Source organism: Heterocephalus glaber, unplaced genomic scaffold (assembly GCF_053883595.1).
Source record: "Heterocephalus glaber isolate CG9 unplaced genomic scaffold, H.glaber_assembly_v1.0 deba00001497, whole genome shotgun sequence".
Lineage (NCBI taxonomy): Eukaryota > Metazoa > Chordata > Mammalia > Rodentia > Bathyergidae > Heterocephalus > Heterocephalus glaber.
The window spans coordinates 27,257,502-27,280,439 of record NW_028258320.1 but is presented as its reverse complement, the minus strand read 5'-3'; the positions used below and the strand labels follow the sequence as shown (position 1 = coordinate 27,280,439).

The 22,938-nt window shown below is 42.0% G+C and overlaps 1 protein-coding gene and 1 long non-coding RNA gene across 3 annotated transcripts in view; one reads left to right on the top strand and one right to left on the bottom strand.

Annotated features, from left to right (window-relative positions):
* The window catches only part of Ccdc6 (coiled-coil domain containing 6), a 102,585-nt gene extending 89,866 nt beyond the window's left edge, over nt 1-12,719 (bottom strand). For both annotated transcript variants that reach the window (XM_004858284.4, XM_087184815.1), the window contains exon 1: nt 12,249-12,719. In XM_004858284.4, the coding sequence (XP_004858341.1) occupies nt 12,249-12,560 (312 nt within the window). In that variant the 5' untranslated portion in view covers nt 12,561-12,719. The remainder of the gene's footprint in view (nt 1-12,248) is intronic.
* Nucleotides 12,720-13,237: 518 nt separating this feature from the next.
* Nucleotides 13,238-15,030, top strand: LOC110344612 (uncharacterized). The gene is made up of 2 exons (XR_002387277.2): nt 13,238-13,423; nt 14,476-15,030. It is a non-coding gene; the product is annotated as an uncharacterized LOC110344612 (long non-coding RNA).
* Nucleotides 15,031-22,938: the final 7,908 nt, after the last annotated feature.

Here is a 22,938-nt window from a genome sequence, read left to right as displayed (position 1 = left end):
TAAACCAGCAGCAAAGCAGAAGTTTCACTTGGCGTTGCCTACCAAAGTCCACCTTCGAGAATCTTGCCCCTCACAAAACAGGGTCAAAAGTCACACTTCAGAGGAGCTGCCTATGACAGCCTTCCGTCTGCCCACAATGCTGAAGTCAGAAAACATGGAAAGATACAAAGTAGCTCCTCTTTCAAGAAATAATGGAAAGAGCCCTATAAGTGACAGAGAGGGAAATAACATCTTTCAGGAAGTGTTCGCCACCTGCAGCCCTGTTACTTTAACAGGGACACATGTGCCAGTTTTATCCTGGCTCACCAAGCCCCAGGAAATCAGCCAAGTTCCCAGGGCATCCCCAAGTACCAGAGAAATGTGAGCCCAAAGAAACTGGGCTGCAGGGCTCCTAGCCTGAGGTCTATAGCCATGCTGGTGCTGCCTCAAATCTCCTCTCCTAGATTCCACAGGTCATTTTTCTACCATTCTCTTATCAGATAATCTATATCATGATTGCTTTTGAAATGTATTTTAGACAATACAAAGTGTGAGGATGGATTGGGTACTAATAGATTTTTAATAGCATTCTCTACAGGAATAAACTGCAAATTAACAAAACATTTTCACTTATGTCATCTCTTTGGGTCCCCAAAACAACAGTGAGGTAGAAGCAAGATAGGTACTAAACCTATTGACTGCTGTTTTAAAACAAGATCCAATGGTGGAGTAAAACGTTAAGGTAGCTAACACCTCAGCTGATTGAAACCTTCGTCCTCTAGGGCCTGTACCTCCCCTGATGGGCCACACTTCTTCCACACTGTCCCAACATCCAGCAACAACACTGAGGGAACACGGATGGGGCCATCCAGAGAGCAGACACTAAAGCTGAAATCAACTTCTTAGACACTCATGCCGTAGAATACTGCACAGCAATAAAAAAAGAACTACCACATACGTAACATGGTAAATAAACTAGAGTAAGTCAAAGAAGCCAGATGCACGAAATATTCTGTAATTTCAGTTATGTAAAGTTCAAACACAAACAAAATGAATTCAAACTGAAAGAACTCAGAACTGGGTGGCTTTTGGGGAACACCGACTGGAAGAGAGCACATAGAAACCTCAGCGCTATGAACAGCAGACATCCTGAGCTGGGTGACTGCACTGGCGAATTCATTTTTAAATTCAGAGTACTTTTCAATAAATCTGCACAGTCAGAGTTTGCACACTTGACAATAAGCACATCATTCTATGTTAAAGAGTTTGAAAGATTATAAACATTGTCACCTCCAAAAATAAGTTTCATAAGCTTTATTGAACAGCTACTGTGGCAAGGTTGTGGGAAAACACAAATGATCCTAGAAACAGCAGGTCTTTAGCTGCCAGTCACCATGCAATCCCTGGTCACATTGCCCACGTTCAACGCTAACTGCGATCTTTGAGGGGTCACTAAAGCTCTCTACACCTCATTTTTAAATTTTTTAACACGAAGATCACAAAGGGTTATTGTGAGGATTACATCAGCTCCTAAATATAAAGTGTTGACAACAGTACAGGGCACACAGTCAGATTGCAAGATGCAGCTGTTGTTACCATGGAATAAGACAGATCATCTTATAGATGATAAATGACAAAATACCCATCTGTAAATAGCTCAGAAGGAAAATAAATGTCTTCACTAAGCAGCCAGAGTGGATTTCCGAGAGGCAGAAATGTTCCCACTGTTCCTCTGCCATCTTCCTCTCCACTGCTCAGGATGGCCCAGCAGCAGAGCCCACCAGACATGTCCACCTCACCGATGCTCTCCACTCAAATTTCCCTTTCCTCTGGACATTCATGTTCTGCCTGGTAGAGGAAGACGACTTCCTCCAGCCACCAGCCAGTCCCTCCATACAGATCCCCCATACTCCTGTCTTCTGGATTAACTTCAATTTATCATCAGATCTTGCTAAAAAAAAAAAATCACCTCCATACAGAGCAAGCCCCTGACTATGGCCCCCACGCCCTGGCTGACTCAGAGCCCTCCACCAATTCCCCCCACACAATCTCATCCCAGTTCTCATATGCAGATACACAGCCAGGCATACAGCAGGTGTTTGATATTTGTTGGCGGGAAAAAAAATACTTGTACCGTGCTACTCAGACTATTTTTTATGTAGTGGATGTAACACAGCCATGAAAGATGAAACTGATTCCAGCCTGGAATGGGTGGAGGTGGCATTCAGGTAGCCATACTATGAAGAGAGGTGGTAATGTACCAACATAGAGAGGACAGGGCTCAGGAGTGGAATAACTATACCCCAATACTGTAGTGTAGGAGAGCCAGAAAGGGGAGCACACCGTCCCACACACACTGAAGGCACCCTCCCTCTGGCTGCTGCCTTTCTAAGGCAGGGAGTCAGCTACTCTGGCAACACTCCCTTAGTTGGCATCATCATGGGAATTTGTTATGGTAACGGGGCAGTAATAAGTGATTACCCTAACAGGAACAGAACTGTATAGAACCAACAAGAAAATGTCTACAACCAGATGATACAAAACTGTCCCTAAATTAATTTACATCCCACCCTCCTACAGTCTGTGTTGCCTTGTGCTTATGCTCTGGAGTCAGTCCTAGGTTCAAATCCCCACTCCACTTGATAACCATGATATTGCAAACAAACTACAAAACCTCTATAGGCCTAAAGTTTCAAGTCTATAAGAATGGATAACAGTAGTGTTAATCACACAGGATGGCTGTGAGACTGAAAGACAGGATGCCTGCAAACCTCTCAACAGTACCTATCCCATCCTGAGCACTGTATAAACATTAGCTGTATCATGGTAATACTAAAAGATCTGGAAGGGAAACAATGCTGGTGAATAAAAATACTTTAAGCTTTTACTTTCTTGTTTTTCTTAATTATGGTTTATTTAAAATGTGTGCTTATAACACATTTCAATTTTTAAAAAAAAACAAAATAAGAGCAAAATAGAGGACAGATATTAGGAGGTAGGAAGAACTTTCAAATGGGAAGGGGAATGAGAGATGGGGAGAGAGAGAGAGGAAGGGAAAAGGGATTTAAAAACAGAGTTAAAGGAAAAAATTGAAATAGAGTTTTTGCAAATGGGCAGGGGAAGAAGGGTTGGAGAGAGAGGAAAGGGGACAAAAAAAGAATTATGATGTGTTATGTACATGTGCAAGTTCCCAACGGGGGATATAATCATTGTGTACTGCAAACGTGTACTAATTTTCAAAATAAATTTTAAAAAACACAATCATCTCTGACGTATTAGGGCAAAGTCCTTTCTCTCTCCCCTGAAGGACAAGTCTTCACTGTAAGCAATTCTGAATCTGGCATTCTCCATATCTGGGTGCTTATCCTCAATACCAATTAGGGCACCAGGTGCCAAGCCCAGGGTGGGGCACCCTACATGTTTGCTGCATGACTGAGAAGAACCAGATATAGAATAGCCAATAGGCAATACACATTTAAGACCTTAAATTGGAGCAAGAGATCAACAACTTTTGCACTTCAACAATTTAGATCTCAATGTGCAGTTTCAATGCCAAGACAAAAACCTCTAGTTGCTTTTGTAGATCAGAGGTTTTCTTTTAAGAAATAAAAATGTTTGACTAGAGATGTAGCTCGGTGGCAGAACACTTGTCTAGCATGCTCATGGTCCTAAATTCAATCCCCAGAACCACAAAACTAAATGGCATAGAGGTTACCAGGGTAGGGAGAAATGGGGAGTGATTGTTTAATAGGTACAGAGTTTCTCTTTAGGATGATAAAAAAAGAAAAAGTTCTGGAAATGGATAATGGTGATGATTCCAAAAACTGCAAATGTATTTAGGCCACTGAATTAAAAGCTTAAAATGGTTTAAGTGGTAAGTTACATATTAAGTACATTTCACTACATTAAAAAATTGTAAGGAAAAGATGGTCACTTGCCCTCTTCTCTGGGTACCTACCGTGTAGGTAATATTATGGGATATTTCTCCATTATAAACTCTACGCATTCAAGGTTCATATAGCTCATATACTTTCCCAACAACACAGCCCCTCATCAGGTGGTGATCTGAACCTGAAGAAGTCCAATTGTTTACTTCCTAGAGTACATACTTAAAATCATATTTTTCGGTAACAAAGATATTAAAATCATCTAGCCACTGTTTTTTCTGAGTTTACTGTCTTGTAATCTGAAGCTACTAGAGACAATATTTTGAATCATCAAATATCTCTATTTGAATAAAGGCCTATGGTTTGAAGAATCCAACCCCCTCCCAATAAAAAGAACAACTTTGAAGAGAATAAAAGTTACATTGAACTTAGAAGATCAGGATAACTGAAAAAAATTGCCATTACCATGAAAATAATTTCATGCATTATTTCTATATTAAGCACAAGGATAATTATTTTTCTCTCAACCCATTCATTTTAGCCCCTCTCGTTCAATGTCAAAAGGCAGAAGCCTCAACAGATTCAAACTGTTCCCTTATGAAGCAACGTGTGAAGTCTTTTATGCAGGTTCCTGGATTTCTAAGAAATTTCTTGATCTCACCCACAATCCACGCTGTTTTCATTCTTTTCCTCTTTCCTTGTATGGAAAACTTTTTAAAATTACGACCTATGCCTGGCTAAATATCCCACCTCTGCTCCTCAGGACCAAGTGGCCTCATTTGATCCTCAGTGCCCTGAGATGCCCTTGTGGGCACTCAGCAGATCACTCTGCACTCACACCTGGCACCCACTGAGGCTGGACTGATCTGGAACAGATGTGTCCAAGATTAGCCCATCCATCAGCACGGCCTTTTTAACAAGGTGGAATTCCAGATTGCCCACAAAATAGTACCTCTAATTAAATTTACCATCAGAAGTCTTTGCTTTCACACAGTTTCAGATTCAAAGCATGGGAAATTCAGTTCCTCCACCAATATTCCACGAAAGGAATATGGGTGGGCCCCAGAGAACACCAGCAGCAGAGGAAAACCCACCTAGATAATGACAATGTACTGACAGATGCAAATTATAAAATTAAAACATCAATGACATTTCTGCTCAATCATCAACATATAAAAATGAAAACTAAAAACAAACAAAAAGCCTCCCTGTGCTTTCTCAGCATAAATTGAGCAATAGCTCTCCCCATCACCCTTACAAAATAAACTACAAGCTAATTAAACTGTGAGAGAATATGACACACTGCTTTCCTTAAAGTTATTTGCCGAGATAGATGAACTTCATTTTAAAAGCCAAAAGGGAGAACTGCCCTCCCTCAGAACCTCTACAGTATTTTCTCTAACTTCCTTTCTTGCTTGTATGTTCTCTCCAAACCTCTGAGCTGGAAAGAAAAGGACTGTCCCTCTCTGTGCTAAGTTGTCTGCAGCACCCAGCTGGGGCCAAGTGGAAAGTCAGGTACAAACCTTGCTAGGAGGCTGAAAGAGCCTTTACATTCCGTTTAGATGCTTCAGACTACCTGACACATAGCAGGCCACGCATCTGCACCTGAAAGCTGAATTTTGCCGGTTTACGGCTACATTTATAACATGACTTTTTGTGCTTTATTGAGAAAGCAAAGGTGTGGGGGGGCAGGGGAGGGATTACAGATAATTTCCTAGAGTTAAACAAGTGAGTACTGTGATGCATTTTAGTCACTAAATTGCACTCCACATTCCAGTTCTAGAGACAAGGGGGAGGGTTAAGTCTAAATCACCACATTGTTTAGTCCCCCCTCCTCCACCTAGGAAAGCTTTATTACCCCTAAAAGAGAATTTACACAAAGAGATGTTTGCAATTTACTGGTATGAGGGTTCACGTAAACTTCACAGCTGTGGATGTGATAGTCATAAAGAAAAGAAAATCTGACCGTCTTGGAGAAGTCGGAAGTGGCTGTAAGGAACATCACTCCAAGATTCTGATGAGAAATGTTTTCCAGAGTATTAGTTTCTCTTGTCAAGAAAACTGCAACCAGCAACAAGCGGGAACATACTGAACCCGTGAGCATTTGCTTTGCTAGCTTTGAGAGTAACTCAATATATCTAAAAGCAACTGCACTGTGATTGAAAACAAAAGGCAACACCTAATCAGTGAGGAAAAAATTATGCAGAAGGGACAGAGAAAGATTCCTTGCTCACCCTTGTTGCATTTTAAAAGCAAGGATTAACATTTCTAGGTATAAATGCAATTAACTCTGCAAGGCATGATTTAAGGGGGAAACAATCACACAGAATAAGACAAATACAATGCTCCTCCCCGTGCTTGGCAAGTCACATATGAACATGGACATCTATAAGGAGTCAAATCTTTGCAGTCTCTTTTCAGATACTTCCCCAACCAGAGCGTCAGGTCACCTGGATTTGCACTGATGCATTTACCCATGAGACACACTGTTCCCTAAAAGCGTCTGTGGGATATTTCAACGTTAAAGAAAGTCATAAAAACACCTGAAATAATCTATCACCATGCCCCAAAATAAAGCAATAAATGTGAACACGAATACTTCCCACAGAGCTTTTTTTCTCTAAACTTTGCTTAGTAGAACCCTTGAAAGGGTGAATGAACCTAAAGACATTTTGCCCCCTTTCAAATGAAATGTATCAGGAAAGTCCAGCATACGCTACAAGGTAGCCGACATCATCACCCATGGTTACAAGAAAAGGACTTGGGACATGCTGACTGCAGTGGTTCCAAGTATATAATGTATCTATCCACTCAATCTATTTAACTATGGTGAACATGATGTTCTCCTGGTATGGCCAAAGAGTGGCTCCAGGAACACAATGATGACACCCTCACCCCAGGAAAAAGCACAAACACATCCCCCATGGCTCTGAAAGAAACCCAACAACTCTACAAGTGTGTCCCGCATGTCAGGCACTGAGGAGTGTGATGAAATAAGGCAAATTCTACCCCTAAAGGACTCTGTACAGGACTCTGCACAACTCCCACAGAAGATCTGTGTGGTGGGGGCGTCACGTGACAGGTGGATTCCATGGAACTGCCTGAGAAAGCACAAAACCTACTGTGTGGCTGACAAAGTGTCAGAGCCAGGGAATGCTGGGTAGGGATCTGGGTTAGGGAGGCAGCACAACCTACTTGAATTTATAAGGTAGAAGAGAGGGGGTGAAAGAGGAAAGAGCATTTAAGGGCAAGAGTGCCTCCCTGAGGAGCCAGGGGACTCTACTGAAGTTCTCAGAGTAGCTTCCATGAACAAGAGCTTAAAGAAGGCACACCTGCTAGATGCACAAGAGCAATGTGGCTATAAAGCAAGCAGAAGCCAACCATGCAAAGCCTCGTAAAGCACCAGAAAGTTTATCTGGATCCAGAGGGCAATGGAGAACCACTGAAAGTTTTTAAGCAATGGCTGCTTCAGATTTTTACTTTAAACGAGTCTCTCTGGTCCTAAACAAGAGTCATCCATCACAAAGCAGATTCTCTTCCCCATTTCCAGTAAATACATATAATCACTGTAAAAGACCATTGTAACCTCCTAAAGGCTTTAAATTAAGTTCAAAAAGATTATATGAAACACACAGAAGGTATCTACAAATATGAAAAACTTTAAATGCAGAAGAAACACATGAGAATAGCCTCTTTAAGAAGACTTTTATTTATGGTAAACCTAACTGTGAAGTCATATTTTCCTCAATGTCTAAAGTTGAGTGTTTCCAATAACAATCTAAGAATTTTTTTTCAATACAGGAAAAAAAAGATAACACGCCTTTTTACAAGGGCAATGCCAATTTGACAGCTCCAGAGAGTCTGCCAAAATGAAGTCTTAAAAGTGGAAAATAGTCCATTAGGCTTCCAGAGTAAATAATCCAAAATACACAACACTAACTTTAGGATATCTCTTATTGCTTAAAGGAACCATTGTACCATTGATGTTTAAAATAGTTGGTTTTTTAATTACACCATACCAGCATGTTTTTCTACTATCACTTCAAAACACTTCTATTTCTGTATTTCCCTAAGCTTCTACAATGAAGGATTTTTTTACTCAGAAGAACAGTTAAATACTGATGTATTTGCTATAGGCTTTTACTTCACACCTACTGAAGATCTGAACCTGTCTAGAAAAGGTACACACTTTAGAGAACCAGCTGAGCTCTCCTTATACACTGAGAATTTTACAGCCATTCAATTACTGCCAATAATTGTGTTTCCCGACCTTTGCAGAGCAACCCCCCTTGACCACCCTGTGTGCAGAATCAGATAATCCACTATCACATTCTCATTCACAGGATATGCCAGACAGACCTGGTCTCACATAGAAAACCTACTCAAGCAGGTGACAGAGCATTTGTTTTTTATTTCCCTCACTCCAAAAAAAGATACTGTGATCTATAATCAGTAGCCTATTTCCACTGCTAATTTAATGGGTAAAATTGGATAATCACTCAAAACATTCTACCTCCATGCCCTAAATAAAATGCACTAGAGGCAAGCTCTCAAGTCCCAGATGGACCAGGTAGTTACAGACATGGGCAAGAGTCTTCTGACAGTTGATTCTTCCCCACAGATGATGTTTACCTCCATGATACAGATGCTGAGAACACAGACACACGAGACTAGTTCTTTACAAAATGGGAGGTTTGACCAGAATAAGCACTTATATTCCGGAAGAGAACTTTGGTTATTCTCTATTCTACTGAAGGGATGGGGAACCTTTTAAAGCTTTCAATGATACAAACAGCCCACTGTGGCACATATGCCATAGGTTTGCCAACACTATTCTATTGGCAACAACAACGAGATACCATTAAATACACAGAAGGCCCCAAATCCAGAACATTGGCAACAACAAATGTTGGTGAGGATGTGGAGCAACAGCAACTCTCACTTATTGCTGGGGGCGGGGTGCTGCAAATGGTCTGGCCACTTTGGAAGACAGCTTGGCAATTTCTTACAAAACTAAACATATTCTTACCATATAATCCAGCAACCATGATCCTATGTATTTACCCAAGTGAGGTGGAAAATTTTTCCATACAAAACCCTGACTGTGGGTGTTTATAGCAGTTTTACTCATAATTGCTAAAACTTGAAAGTAACCAAAATGCCCTTCAGAAGTGGATAAATGGTTACACTCAAACAATGAAATATTATTTAGCACTAAAATGAAACCCTAAAAGAGGAATTTTAAATGCATTTAATAAGTGAAAGAAGTTAGTCTGAAAAGGCTGCATATTATCTTATGCCAGCTATATGACCTCCTGAAAAAGGCAAAACTCTGGATAGAGTAAGACCAGTGGGTTCCAAGAGTTAGGGGGGATGAACAAACAACCAGAACACAGGATTTTGAGGACAGTGAAACTACACTGTATGACACCATAAAGGTGGGTACATGTCGTTATACATGTGTCCAGACCCCTACAATCCAACGGCAAAACCAAATATAAACTCCAGACTTTCGGTGACAATGATGGGTCAACATGAGTCCATCAATTGTAACAAACGCCCACTCAGGTGCAGGAATGCGGGAAGGGTTGCCCCTGAGGAACAAGGAATGCACAGGAAATCTGGGTACTTTGTGCTCAGTTTTACTATAAACCTAAACCTGCTCTAAAAAGTAAAGTCTATTTTTAAAGGGGAGTACGGAGATCTCTTCTCCAGGGTGTGGCAATATGCCTTCCTGAAAGTATAGGAAAAGGAAAGATAACCATAATCACCTTTTGAGCTCACCACTTTGAAAGTTAATACAATTAGAGGAATGAATCAGAGTCAGGAAGACAAGTAATATGATTACTGTGCTATCTTCCCTTCAAATTAACTAAGAGTGAAAAACCCGGCAAGGTCTTCATTTAACTGAGTATCTACACCTTGTCCCAAAACTTCTGAAGCAGCTTACTACTAGTAAGGGCAATGTTTCAGTCAGACTTCGCCTTAATATAAACTTTGAAACAGTGTTCTTCAATAGATTCCTTACATTCACAGACCTATTTCATGGAGTGCACACATTTCTTCCCCGAAATTACAAAACCGTAGAGGTCAAACCTACCCCAAAACAATCTGGACCCTAGGTCAGTTCACAAAATTCTCAGGAGCGTGATGGAATCTCTTTTGTCTTTGTCATTTAGCTCATTAGCAACACCCGCCAAGCAGGAGGGACCCAGGAGAACCACAAGCACTTCTATTTGTCTCCCTGAATATACGAGATTAAGAAGAGCTGAGATGCTTCTGGCACTTGGGAGACTGCCATCTGATCAATTTTTTTTTGGTACTGGGGATCAAACTCAGGACCTTGTGCTTACAAGGCAGGCGTCGGTCGTTGGAACCATTGAGCTAAATCCCCAGCCCATCTGAACAATTTTTAAACTTTATTTGGTCATGCCACAGAACATTTCACCAAGTACATTTGGCTGGATGTCACCCTTAGTTGAGGGGTAACCTGTTAAGAAATAAAGCCACCCCTTTACACATACCTTGCACCCAGAAGGCCTCTGATCTTACACATCAGGAATGGACATGTTTGTCCCTACAAAGCCAACATGCTTTCATACAATTTACAGACCTACTTATAACATGGTCAAACAGATAACCCTTTCATAGTCTCTCCACACCCAATTTCTTCCTCCCAAACAAACAAAAAATCCTGAACTGCTCACTGTATGCAAGAGGCTAGAGATTCTGTGACCCTTAAGTTTTATTGCTTTGCATGGCTCACCATCTCTAAGGGACTACTAACCTCATTTATAACTCAACCCCTAAATAAATAGCCTCCACCAACTTCTCCCCCTTTCCAAAACCCACACAGCGGTTATCTCCCTTAGCCAAGAAAGCTGGAGGCTTAGAAGTGGTTAGCTCTGCAAATTCCTTCTCCTTCCTACCAAAAGGGCACATCAAGAACTTTACAGTCTGGAGATGCATTAAAGTAGGCCCAATTCCTTTCACCAGGACAGGATTCAAGCTGCCAAGTGTCTTTCTACATGTAATCAACTGCTATTTAAGTTGCCGATCACACTGAAACTGTGTCCAAAACCTGCTTTCTAAATCAAGAACGCCATATAGTTCTCTACGGAGTGGCACTGGAGGAAACACCTTACACACACTCTTCTCCCCTAAATAGTACTTTCTCCTGGGACAAGGGCATCCTAGATTTGTCCCACTTCATTTCCAGGGTGCGATCCTGAAACCCGCCCTAAATTCATTCCTCTTTCTCCACCTAATCACGTATTGTACAGCCACTCTGGCAACTTATCCCCTTGATTTCTTGACATTTTCTTTTCTGCTCCTGGCTGGGAAACTGTTTTGATCTGAATAGGGTAGTCTGTGTGGGGTTTCTGCATGTTAATGATGTGGAGCCAGCAGAGATGTTAGGTGAGAGCACAGTGTACTTTTTCTAGTTACATTTCGCCTCATCGACACTCTGGGAGCCTTTCTGAACGCCTGGTACACCAGGAGAGCGACCTACACATCTAATCTTACCCTCGCCTGCGGAGCACGGCGTGGGGGGGGGGGGCAGGGGGGTAGAAACATAACTGAAGGCCTGATCTCCTTCCTATCCAGACTCCTCCACTCCTAAGCACTCCACCAGCAGCGAAGCAAGCAGACGTAATCTTGCTCAGCAACAGTCACAGTGGCGACCCTCCACGCTGGTTTCAGCCCCCACGCTGTCCCAGCCGGTAGAAGATGCTGCACTGTCCCGACTGTACACCAGTCACCCCCTCGGGCCAAAGCAAAGGGCTTCTACCCGGAGGTAGGAGCAGCAGCTTGGGTACCCGCCCTTCTCTCTCGATCAAGGCCAAAAAACTCCACTTCCCGGATTCCTGGCCACTCTCTCCCGCCCCCTCCCCGGGAGATCCAGCAACGCCGACCCGATGCCAGCTGGGTGTCCAGCCCAGCTGCGCAGCTCCCAACCCCCTCCAAGCCAGGCCCGGGGAACAGATCCCAGCTTCCTCTCTCTTTCCTACACTCGTGTCCCCCACATTCTGGACGCATCCCTCAGGCACACTAAGACCGAAAAACTCCCACCCCACCCTCCCCTCCAAGCCAAGCCGCCAGCCTCCAGCCCTGCCTCGGAGGGGCCTCCTCCCCGGAGGCGGATGGGGACCGTGGGTGGCTGCTCCGGCAGCCTCCACCCGCGCCCCGAGAGGGTACTGGGCCCCGAGGAGATCAGACCGGAGTAGCCCCAAGGGACACCTCCCTAACCCCCCGGAGGCCAGCCGGTCTCCCCAGGGAGTGGTCGCTGCGGGTTCCGGAGTCTAGGGGGAGTCGGGGTGCAGGCCCTCCCGGGGGCGGGCGGAGGTCGGCTCGGCGGCGCGACCCCCAGGGGGCACTCACGATGGTCACGCTGGCTTTGCGCAGGTCGCGGTTCTCCTCCTGCAGCGCCTTGCACTTGAGTTTGTAGGTCTCCAGCTCGATCTTGAGCACCTTGTTCTCCTGCTGCAGCGAGGCTAGGCGGTTGGTGAGCTCCTCCAGGCGGAACGGCGAGATGACAATGCCCCCCGACTTCCCACCGCCACCACTGCCCCCGCCACCGCCGCCGCCGCCTCCGCCGCCCGAGGTCGAGGAGCAGGACGACTGCATGGCGGTCGAGCCGCCGCTGTTGCCCCCCGCCCCGTCCGTGTCGCTCTCGCTGGCGCTGTCCGCCATGGCCGCGGCGGGCTGGGGAAAGGAGGAGGAGCAGGAGCGGGGAGGCGGCGGCGGCTGCGAGGGCTGGGCTGCGAATGAGTGGGCGCCGGGCGAGCACTGGGGAGCGCCGAGCTGGGCGCCTGGCACCAGGGCGCAGACTCGGAGCGGCGGCGAGAGAAAGAGAGGGAGCTTCCCGCTGCCAAGGGACCTCCTCTGCCAGAGAACAGAGACCCCGCCCGGACTCGGGCAGTATTGCACTGAGGCTCGCTCCAGCCGGGCCTGGCGCGCTCGCTAGGCCGCCCTGCAAGGCTTGTCCAAAGCTCGGGGACCTACCCGCCGCCGCCTGGCGACTGCAGGCCGGCTGGGGAGGCGCGGGCCCCGCGAGTGCAGGAGAGCCGGCCCGGCCCGGCCCGCTGGGCAGTCCCCAGTCGCCGGCCGCACGTGCTCCCTGGAGGGCCTCCGAGCCCCCCAACCTAAGCCTGTAGGCGCCAAGCCTCTTCCGTGCTCGCACCCGCTCCGGGGAAGAGGAAACCCAACGCCCCACCAGCTCGGCAGGTGCTGGGGACACGTGGAAAAGTCAGCCTGGCTCGGGCATCCAACCCCAGCCGTGTGGTGGCCCCATCTTCCGCAGACTGTGTTTGCGCGTGTCTCCCTCTATCTGTTTCACGCATACACGCAGTTGTATCTTTTCCGGGAGCAAAGTGCTGGACTGGGAAGCTTTGGATATAGCTGAAGAAACAGAAAGTTCCTCTGCATTGGGCTCGAGTGGGCTGAAACAGCAACAGCCACAGGTTAGCCTTGTTAAGAAAGAATTCGCAGAAAGGACACACCACCGCCCTTCGAATAAGCTCTTAAAGCACCCAGCGCACTGCTGTTTACATAAGGTGCAACTTTTTTTCTTTTCCTCAGCATCTCGCACAAATTTCCAGCACATGTCCTGCAATAGGATTAAGACACATTTGTCTAGTCAAAGAGAAATATTTTGTGAAAGAGTTGAAACACATCGAAAATGTGTAACTGCAGTTACCCAAAGTGACTGCAGGCGTAACATCATGCTATACAAATGGTCTTGATTAAGTGGGAGAACACTGTGCTGTCATCTTGTTAACTTGCAGAAAACTCCAGTAGGTAAAAATAAAACATTAATTACTCTCATGTGATACAATTCAGAGTCCCAGCTTTGAGGCATAAGATAGTCAAATACTTTCCTCTCTCCCCAAGAAAAGCTTGCCGGAAATAGGCCCAGCAGGTGAGATGGTTCTAGACACTTCATGCTGTTGACACAAAACAGTTTTCACTTATGTATAAAAATTGGAACGTGAAACTGACCAGACTAGTTTTATTATCCTAGATTAGTCAACGGAAGAGGAAACACGTGGAAACAGAAAGTAGAAAAAAAAAGTTTTCTTATTTTGAACTGTTGCAAAGGTTTAGAAAGTGTTAGCAGGAGTGAAGAGTTGTCTTTCATGATTTTTATTCCCACTCCACCATTATCTGTAAACCTAAATTTGATGTAGTGATTAAACTGTTACTTGGTGCCTCATAGAAACTAGTACCTCAGAATAAACACACCCAATGTTCCAAATTACAGCATCTTTTACCAAGATGGCTGCTTCTAGCACAGTTCAGAAATGCCAACTGCACTGAAACCGCAAATTTCTCTTGGGTATTTTTAGTGTAGTGCTAGAGGACTTTTGAACTCAGTCATTGTTGGTGTTAACATAGGAAACAATGACAAAAAGCACTTGAGATACATATATAGATAGAGAAAGAGACCCAGTCTTTCTTTTTCTTTTTTTTTTTTTTTTTTTTTTTTGGTACTGGGGATTGAACTCGGGTCCTTCCACTTGCGAGGCAAGAGACCCAATCTAATAATTTTGTTACAAGTGATCCAGTTAATAGTGAAACTTATTTCTCTCCCACATTTCCTTTCCAGATCTGTTACATGAGACAATCAGCTCATTGAGTTGGAAACAGCTTCTGAAAACTCGCTTGCTGGGTGAAATGGAAGAGGAAAGCTAACAGAAGAGCACCACAGAAGGAAAATCAGATGTAACAGCATTCTTTCCACTTTATTCAGCTCTGTGATAGAGTGAGCCTGACTTCCATACTTCACAAGTTCTATTGTTCCCTTCCCCTAGTATTTCAAAACTTCCACTTTTAGAGTTTATTGCAGCAGGAACATTCCTTGGAGGCAGAGCAGGGGGCAAATTAGCTCTCTTAGCTTTATCACTGAACTAACTGCTTTAGAAAGCAGCCTGAAAGCCTGAAGTCAGCAGAGGGGTGGAGTTTGAAGCGCCCGGCTTTCTTAAAGGGCCCACGTCATGGTAAGCTTAAGAATGTATTGGTCTTCAATAGGATTTGCAGGAAATCTGCATTTTGACATGGTACTTGTAGGCAATAATCCTGTTTGGAAGACTTTAGAGGAGAAGTCATCTTCTAAAGCTTCCCTGCTGATACAAATGGGAATAAATTGGAGAATTTTTTTTCACCGTGGTTTTTATTGTTATTGCAAAGCAGAAGCGTGTCTAATTTTCTACTTCTTCTAAAAGTGATTTCCCTTATAAACAGACCATTTATCACAACACTAGTTCAGTAATAGCATTACAATGGAAACACCAGTTACAAAACCAATAATATCACTATAAACTCCTTCTCAGCTTTCATGGGGAAATGAATCCAAAGAATAGATAGTAGTATGTAATGCCCAGAAGAAGGGCCAAATTTAGATAATCACCTCTATTGGAAAAATAATGAAATTTAGCTTTGCCCTAAATTTAAATCCCAAAATTTTATGAACAAAGGAAAAAGATATCTTGTAGTATAATTGCAAGGCACAACATTAAAATGTTTTTCTGAGGCCATATTCTCAGTGATATACTCTGTAGCTTAAAAATTTAGTGTTATGAATAATAAAAAAAACCAGCATATATCAGGGAAATTTTTTTTTTTTTTTTTTTTGGTACCGGGCATCTAATTTGGGACCTTGCACTCACTTGTGAGGCAGGCACCGTAACCACTGAGCTAAATCCCTAGCCCAGACAAATTTTTTTTTTTGGTACCAGGGATCGAACTCAGGTCCTTGTGCTTGTACAGCAGGCAGCGAAACCACTGAGCTAAATCCCTGGCCCTTTTTTGTTAAATTTTTAACAGCTAGAAATAAATTGCTATACACAACTAGTTATGTTAATATCAGAGTCCAGTGATTTTATTCCAAATCTAGATGGATTGAGTGGCTTCAGTATCCACTGTTATGTTTTTTAGAAGAATTAGAGGGAGCTAAGATAGAGCTGGCTATCACAGTGCCAGAATCTGGGTGGAAACATAGAATGTGCCCCTGTGGGACTATCATTTCTTGAAAGGTAGTTAATATTTATATACCTTTAATTTAGAACCTGTGTCTAGTCTCTGGGTCTAGCAAGGAGTTTCTCAATATTTGTAATATCAACACTTGGGACTATTAAATTTTTTTGTAGGCAGTGGTTGTGCACATTGTATGTTTAGCAGCATCCCTAGCCTTCACCCACTAGGTGCCAATTGTACACTACCAAGAATTTCTCCATACATTCCCAATATCCCCTGGGGGACAAAATAGCCCAATTGAGAACTGCTGATCTTACAGGTCAATTATTTTGCAGGTTAAAGGCAGTCCCATTTGGGATTGGCTTTTCTGGCAACATATTGATTACAAACCACTGAGTCATCAAGAGAATTTCTCTCTCATTTCATATTTCCAGTGTCAACTAGCCAAGAGATCCTGGATCCAAACAGCCACATCTACTGTTCTTACTATTGTTGTCTTTAGCCACTCTGTTTCTTTAACATGCTTTTTCAATATATTGCACTTGTTAATGTTAAGTAACCTTGGAAATGCAACATCTTACCCTGCCCAGGAATCATGAATACAAGATTAATTACATATCTCATCTCTATCACTCATCATTGGTTCATAGTAATCAAAATCATTTTTACAGATGCCAGTCTGAGGAATTAAGTCCTCAGCTAAAGTAAATCAGAGGAGAATCAAGTAAGGATTTCAGCAAAAAAATGAAACATCCGACCTATGTGTCTGGAGATTTGGCAACCTGTAAGACCTAAAATTTGTTCTGATTCAGACCACCTAGAATTGCTCACCAAAAAATGCTTTTAAAAATCCTATTTACTACACAGAAAAAATAAAAAGTAAAATCTCAGGCTATAGTAACAAAGAGAAAAATGAAACAGCACAAATGAGCATCAAACATAGATTCTATAATATATAGAAATGACAATGAACAAATTACAGCTATGTGAAGGAATATAATAAGTGAGCCTCACAAACATAATGATAAAGGAAGCCAGACACAAAAGAGGCTATGCTTTGTCTTACGGCTTGTATCTAGATGTCCCCCCAAAGCTTCCTGCGGTCAGAGGTGGAGCTTTTCAGAGGTAGCTGGATCTAGGGTATGTGAATACGTATTAAGGGTGTGTGACATCTGGATCAGTCCCCTAATTGGATTAGCACAGCTCTGGGCATGGCTAAATGGATTTACTGAGGAGGGAAGATCAACCCTGAGTGAGGGTGGCACCAATCAATAGGGTTGTAGCATTGATGGAATATAAAGAAAGAGAACAAAAGCAGGCTCACTGTTTCCTGGCTGCCTTGCCATGGACTGTTTCTCCTCTGCCACACCCCTCTGCGGTGCCACCCTGCCTTGGAGCCAGCTGACTATGAACTGAAACCACTACAAACTGTGAGCCAAAATAAACCTTTCCTCCTTTCATTTGTGGGTGTTGGATATTTTGGTCCCAGCAACAAGGAAGTAACCAAGACACTTTGTGACTGTGTTTACATATAATTCAAAAATATGCAAAGTTAATCTACACTGTTAGAAGTCAGAATAATGATTTTCCTTAAGAGATTGTAGTGTTCTCTCTCTGGGTGCTTGTTACATAGGTATGTTCACGTGTGAAAAATGTTGAGTTATGTGTGTTCTTATGATTGGTGAGTTCTTCTGTATGTATGCTGTACTTCAATATGATGTATAAGTCAAAGAAAGGAGAGAGAAAGGGAACTAAAAGCCATAGAAATAAGTCTGGTAGTTGAATCTGGAGCAGCAGCATTGCAGATCTTGTTAACTATGAACTTTGTTTTAATTTCCATCAAGGACAGGACTTGAGGCCTTGCAGCTATATGTGGCAGGGAGGGGTAACTAAGGTAACCATAAGATATCAGAACTATTAAAAAATTACACTCATATTGAACAGCTGAACTAGAAGAAAGAATTATTGTCTTCTTACCAGCAAACAAGTAGACAACAGGAAGCCTGTGTGCCTTAGATTTTTTATTTAAAAGTCTACATGGAACAGCTATGATCTAGACTCAGACTTTGAGTTAGAGGGTTTACATAAATACTTCATATACCTACATGGTCCAGAAATCTCCAAGATTACATACTGTCTTGAAAATTGGCCTGGATAGGAACTCTTTGGGCTATAGAAATGTTCCATACATTGGATGCACAAATGTGTACATTTATCAAATCTCATCAAATGTATTTATAAAGGGTGAATTATATTCTATGTAAAATATAACTGAAAAAATAAATTGACTAAAAAAATAGCTGGTATTGGAATGATAATATCCTCCACCACCTAACAAAAACAAGCACAATTTCATTCGAGAAGGACACAGTCTCATCATGAAGATGGGATTACAACTGAAAATTAAAAGATACAAAGATAAATAATCCATTTTGAACAAAAATTAGCAAACAATAAATAGCAGAATGGTATTCTCAAACTTTCAGTTAATATGAGTATTGGATAGAGTTGGGTTGGGTAAAATTAAGTATATTTAAAATAGAACTATTAAGAAATAAAAAGCATAGGAAAGAAAAACATAGTCAGACTTAAAAAACAGAACAGTCAGAATTAGAAATTAGCCAAGTAGAATATCTAGAAATTAAAAATACAATTTGCTAACATCCACTACCCAATGATCAGGAATATACCTATGGTTTTAAAAAAAAGTTTATTCGGTTTCCTACAGCAAAAGAGGATACACACCAGAGGAATTATGGGATGAGATGATTGTAACATTTTCACTTTAACAGGGTGATTCTAAGAAAAGTTTGAAAAGCAGGGGTCAGTTGTAGATCAGATCTTAACAAGAAGTGGAGAAAATCTGGTAATTGAATATCCTGATAAGTTTTATATAAGAAGCAGGAGTATTAGAATTATCATTGCAAAAAATTATCACTGATGAAGTCATTCGTATTAATCAAGAGTGGGATGCTTTGACTACAGATTGTCTTTTCTCTCTTGTTCTACCACCAACATGGTGTGGACCTGTCTGGTCATTCCTTTTATTCTTTTAGTATTATCTTTGTCTTAGTATCTACATTGCTGAGACAAAATACCTAACACCCAAAGATAAAGGAGGAAAGGTTTGTTTCAGCTCATAGTTTATAGAGGTTTCAGTCCACAGTTGACTGGCTCCAAGGCAGGGTGGCATGGCAGGGGGGCAAGACAAAGGAGAAAAAAGTCCATGGCAAAGCAGGCAGAAGGCAGCAAGCACCAAGAAACAGGAGCAAGCCTCCCTTTCCCTTTTATCCATCCAGGCCACAACCCTTTTGGGTGGTGCCATCCACACCCAGGTTGGGCATTCCTGTTATCCACACCCAGAACTATAATAAACCAATTAGTGGACTAATCCAGTTCCACACACTTTTAATCCCAATATCACACCCTTAATCCACATTCACATGTCCTAGATCTAGCCACCACCAAAAAGCCCTACCAATGACCACATGAGGCTTTGGTGGGACATCTAGATACAAGGCATAGCATCTTCTTTCAGTCAGGAATATAATGGCCCAACTGGCATCTGCTATATGAATAATTTTTTATTTTATTAAGTGACAAACATTTGAAACCCTCACAACACAATGAACACTATTAGCAAGCACGTTATAATAGATATATGTACACTCTGTACCAAATGATTATAGAATAAAAATTCTTTTCAGGGACAAATATACCAAAATTGAACTGAGCCACAAAACATGTTCCAACAAAGAACATATCATACATAGGCACAGGCAAAATGCTTTAGTACATTTTGTATATGAACTAGCTTAATCCTCACAACCACCCTGTTTGGGTGGGCACTATAATTATATTATTATTATTATCATCATTATTCCCATTTCAAAGATGAATTAATGAGATAACTCAGGCTAGTATAAATTAAGAAAATTATTCAAACTCACCAACTGGTAATTTGGAAGATGAGATTCAAACTAACAGTCTACAGATGTGCACTTCTCTTCTTGGTTTTCTTTGGGGTGGTTGTTTGTTTGTCTGTTTATTTATTGTTTTGTTTTTTGGTGTAGCACTAGTGATAGAGCCCAAGGCCTCATACATCATGCATGGTAGATATTACATATAATGATTTTTCATATGTATGTGTATATATATATATATATATATATGAATAATGATTTTGAGACATTTTAACTTCTTTGAGCATTTGGGACAGATAATTCTCTCCCATTGAAGATAATGAATTCCCTGAATTCTATCCTCAAATTCCTTGGACATGTCTGTGAACATCATCTTAGAAGTCTCTGCCCTAAATTTTTTCTCATGGCAAAACTAGAGTAAAAATTTTTAAAAATATAAATTAGAACACATCACTCACTTACTAAAACCTCCACAATGGCCTCCTCTTGAATTTAAAACCCAGACTTTTTCAATGTTCTCCTCTCCAGAACCTCCATGATAACTCCAGCCATAACTCCTACTAGCTTTCTCCCTCTATTCCCACCAGACTATAAAACTACTTGAAGGTCTGTATCTACTTTAAGGCCTTTTTTCTACTGTTTTCTGTGCCTGCAACATTTTCCCTCCTTCTTCAGCAAGCTAATTTTATCTTCCCAGATTTGTCTCAGGTATAATATACCCTTCTTATTTTCTGCATAATTTTTTGACTAGCCAGTGTTGTCTGTTTTATTCATTGTCCACTAGTTTATATTCAGTCCTCTCTCACTAGAATGTAACATCAATGTAACAATGTTAACATGGGAATAGGGATCTTATTGCTTTCATTTACCAGTGAGATGCTTATGTCTAGAACAGTGCTTATTTCAAGGTGATCACTCAGAAAGTATTTGTTGAATCAAGGAATGAATAAACGGGTTCGATGTGGCCTACAGCCCCAGCTACTCAGTTGGCTGCAGGAAGATCTCTTCAGTCCAGAAGGTCCAGGCTAGCTTGGGCTACAAAGTGAGACTCTTTCTCAAAATAAATAAATACAGGGATGAATGGATGGATGCATAGATAGACAGACAGACAGACAGACAGATAGATAGAACAAAACTTGACAGGACCAGTAAGGACCAAATTGATAAAGATTGTTATCTCAGAGAGATAACTGGAAGGGAGGAAAAAAGGCTTATCTATTTTATTTATTTTATTTCACTTTCCTCCATAAAGGAAAAAAGTGATTTTGACTGATTTTAAGTTTCTTTTGGGGGGATTTTATGTATTTTCAAAATTTTCTAGAATAAAAATGCTTTACTTAGAAATCAGAAAACTGAAATATTATGAAACAATAATTATGATTATTTACCAAGATTCCCATTTTTTGAGCAGACTGGGCTCCACATTCTTTCACAAACAACATTGTTTTAGTTTTCTCAAAGGACATACTCATTTATTTTAGTGTAAAACCACAGGTTAGAGAATATTTTCTGAATACATATCAGTCTTAGTCACTTTCCATGTAGCTGGGAATAAATACCCAACACCTACAACTTAAAGGAGAGTTGATTTTTCTTCACTGTTTGTAGAGTTTTCAGTGCATAGTTGACTGGCTCCAGGGCAGAAGTGGCATAGTGCAAGAGCCTGCTACAGAGGAAACCTGCTCATCTCATGGCACCCAGGAAGCTGAGAGTCAAGAGAATTGCTGAGAAGGAAGACATAACAGTCTGGATCATGCCCCCTGTGACTCTACTTCCTAATAGCAAGTCTGCCTTAATGACCCATTAATCCAATCACCCTCCAAAGATCCTGCTTATGATCATCTGAGGCTTTAGGAGGACACCTGGATAGAAACCATAACATTTCACTCCTGGTGCCCCAAAGACTCATGTACATCTCTTTATGCAAATTGTATTTAGTTATCTCTAAGTGTTGCCATAGTCCTAACAGTCTCAACATTGCTGAGAATTCCAGGTCCAAAGTCTTCCCTGAGACTTAAGGGGAAACTTCTAGCTCTGAGCCCTTGTAAAAATCAAAAAGGAAGTTAAACACTTCAAACGTAGAGTGGCACAGGATAAACATTCCCATAGGAAGAAATCAGGTGAAAGTAACACCAAAACCCAGCAGGGCAAACATTAAATCCTATAGCTCCATGTCTAGTACCTAGGGCAAACTGTCTTGAGATGCGAACTCCAAAGAACTTGGGCAACCCTGCCCCTACTGCATTGCCTGTGATTTTAGCTCTCATGACTTCTATCTTAGGCTGGCTTTGCTCACTTCTTACAGCTTTCTTCAAATGTTCCATGTTCCCAGCTTCTCCAAAGTTCTGGGATCTCCATTGCACTTTTGGCTTCACTCTCATAGCTTCACCCAGTTCCCTCTCAGGGTCACACAGTCTGGCTTCCTAGGTCTTCTTCTGAAATCTGGGCTGAAGCCCTCCTGACCACAATCTTGAATTCTGCATGCTTGTAACACCAGCACTACGTGGATGACAGCAAGGTCTGCCACCAGCTACAGCTGTATCCAGGCTCCCTTGAATGGGGGCTGCAAAGGGCTTCTGAGTGCCTGGATGGCTGAGCACTGTGACCTGAATCCAGGGGAACAAATTCCCTAGGTGACCATTATTGAGAAGAGTGCCCTTGGATCTCTCTTCTCAAAGAAGTCTTTCACTGGCAACTTTAAACCTGGAAGAGTGAGGCCTTGCTAGTTCCTCACATGCCCTTAAGCCGTTATTTTTTCCATTATCCTGTTGTAAAGTATTTGGCTTATTCTTAATGCTAATCTTTTCTACAACTAAGCTTATTTTGCTACATCATGTTAGGCTTCAACTTTACCTGAGCTTCATTTCTGCTCAAACTCAAAACTTTTTAAATCATTCAGCTGTGCCATTTGTTCTTGATTCTCAATATACATCTGGCTAAAACTTGCCAACAGTATCCATATCACAGCTTCAATATTGAGCTGCTTTGAAATTTTCCTCTGCCAAATTCTGCTGCCCTCAATTTAGTCTCTCACAAAGTCTCAGGACATAAGCAAAACACAGAAAAATGTTCTGTAAGAGAATAACACACATGATCTGAAGTCCAATTGCCAATGCAGCCCTTATTCTGAACTGAAACCTCCTGAGTTTGGTCTTTACTGGCTGCATTACTGT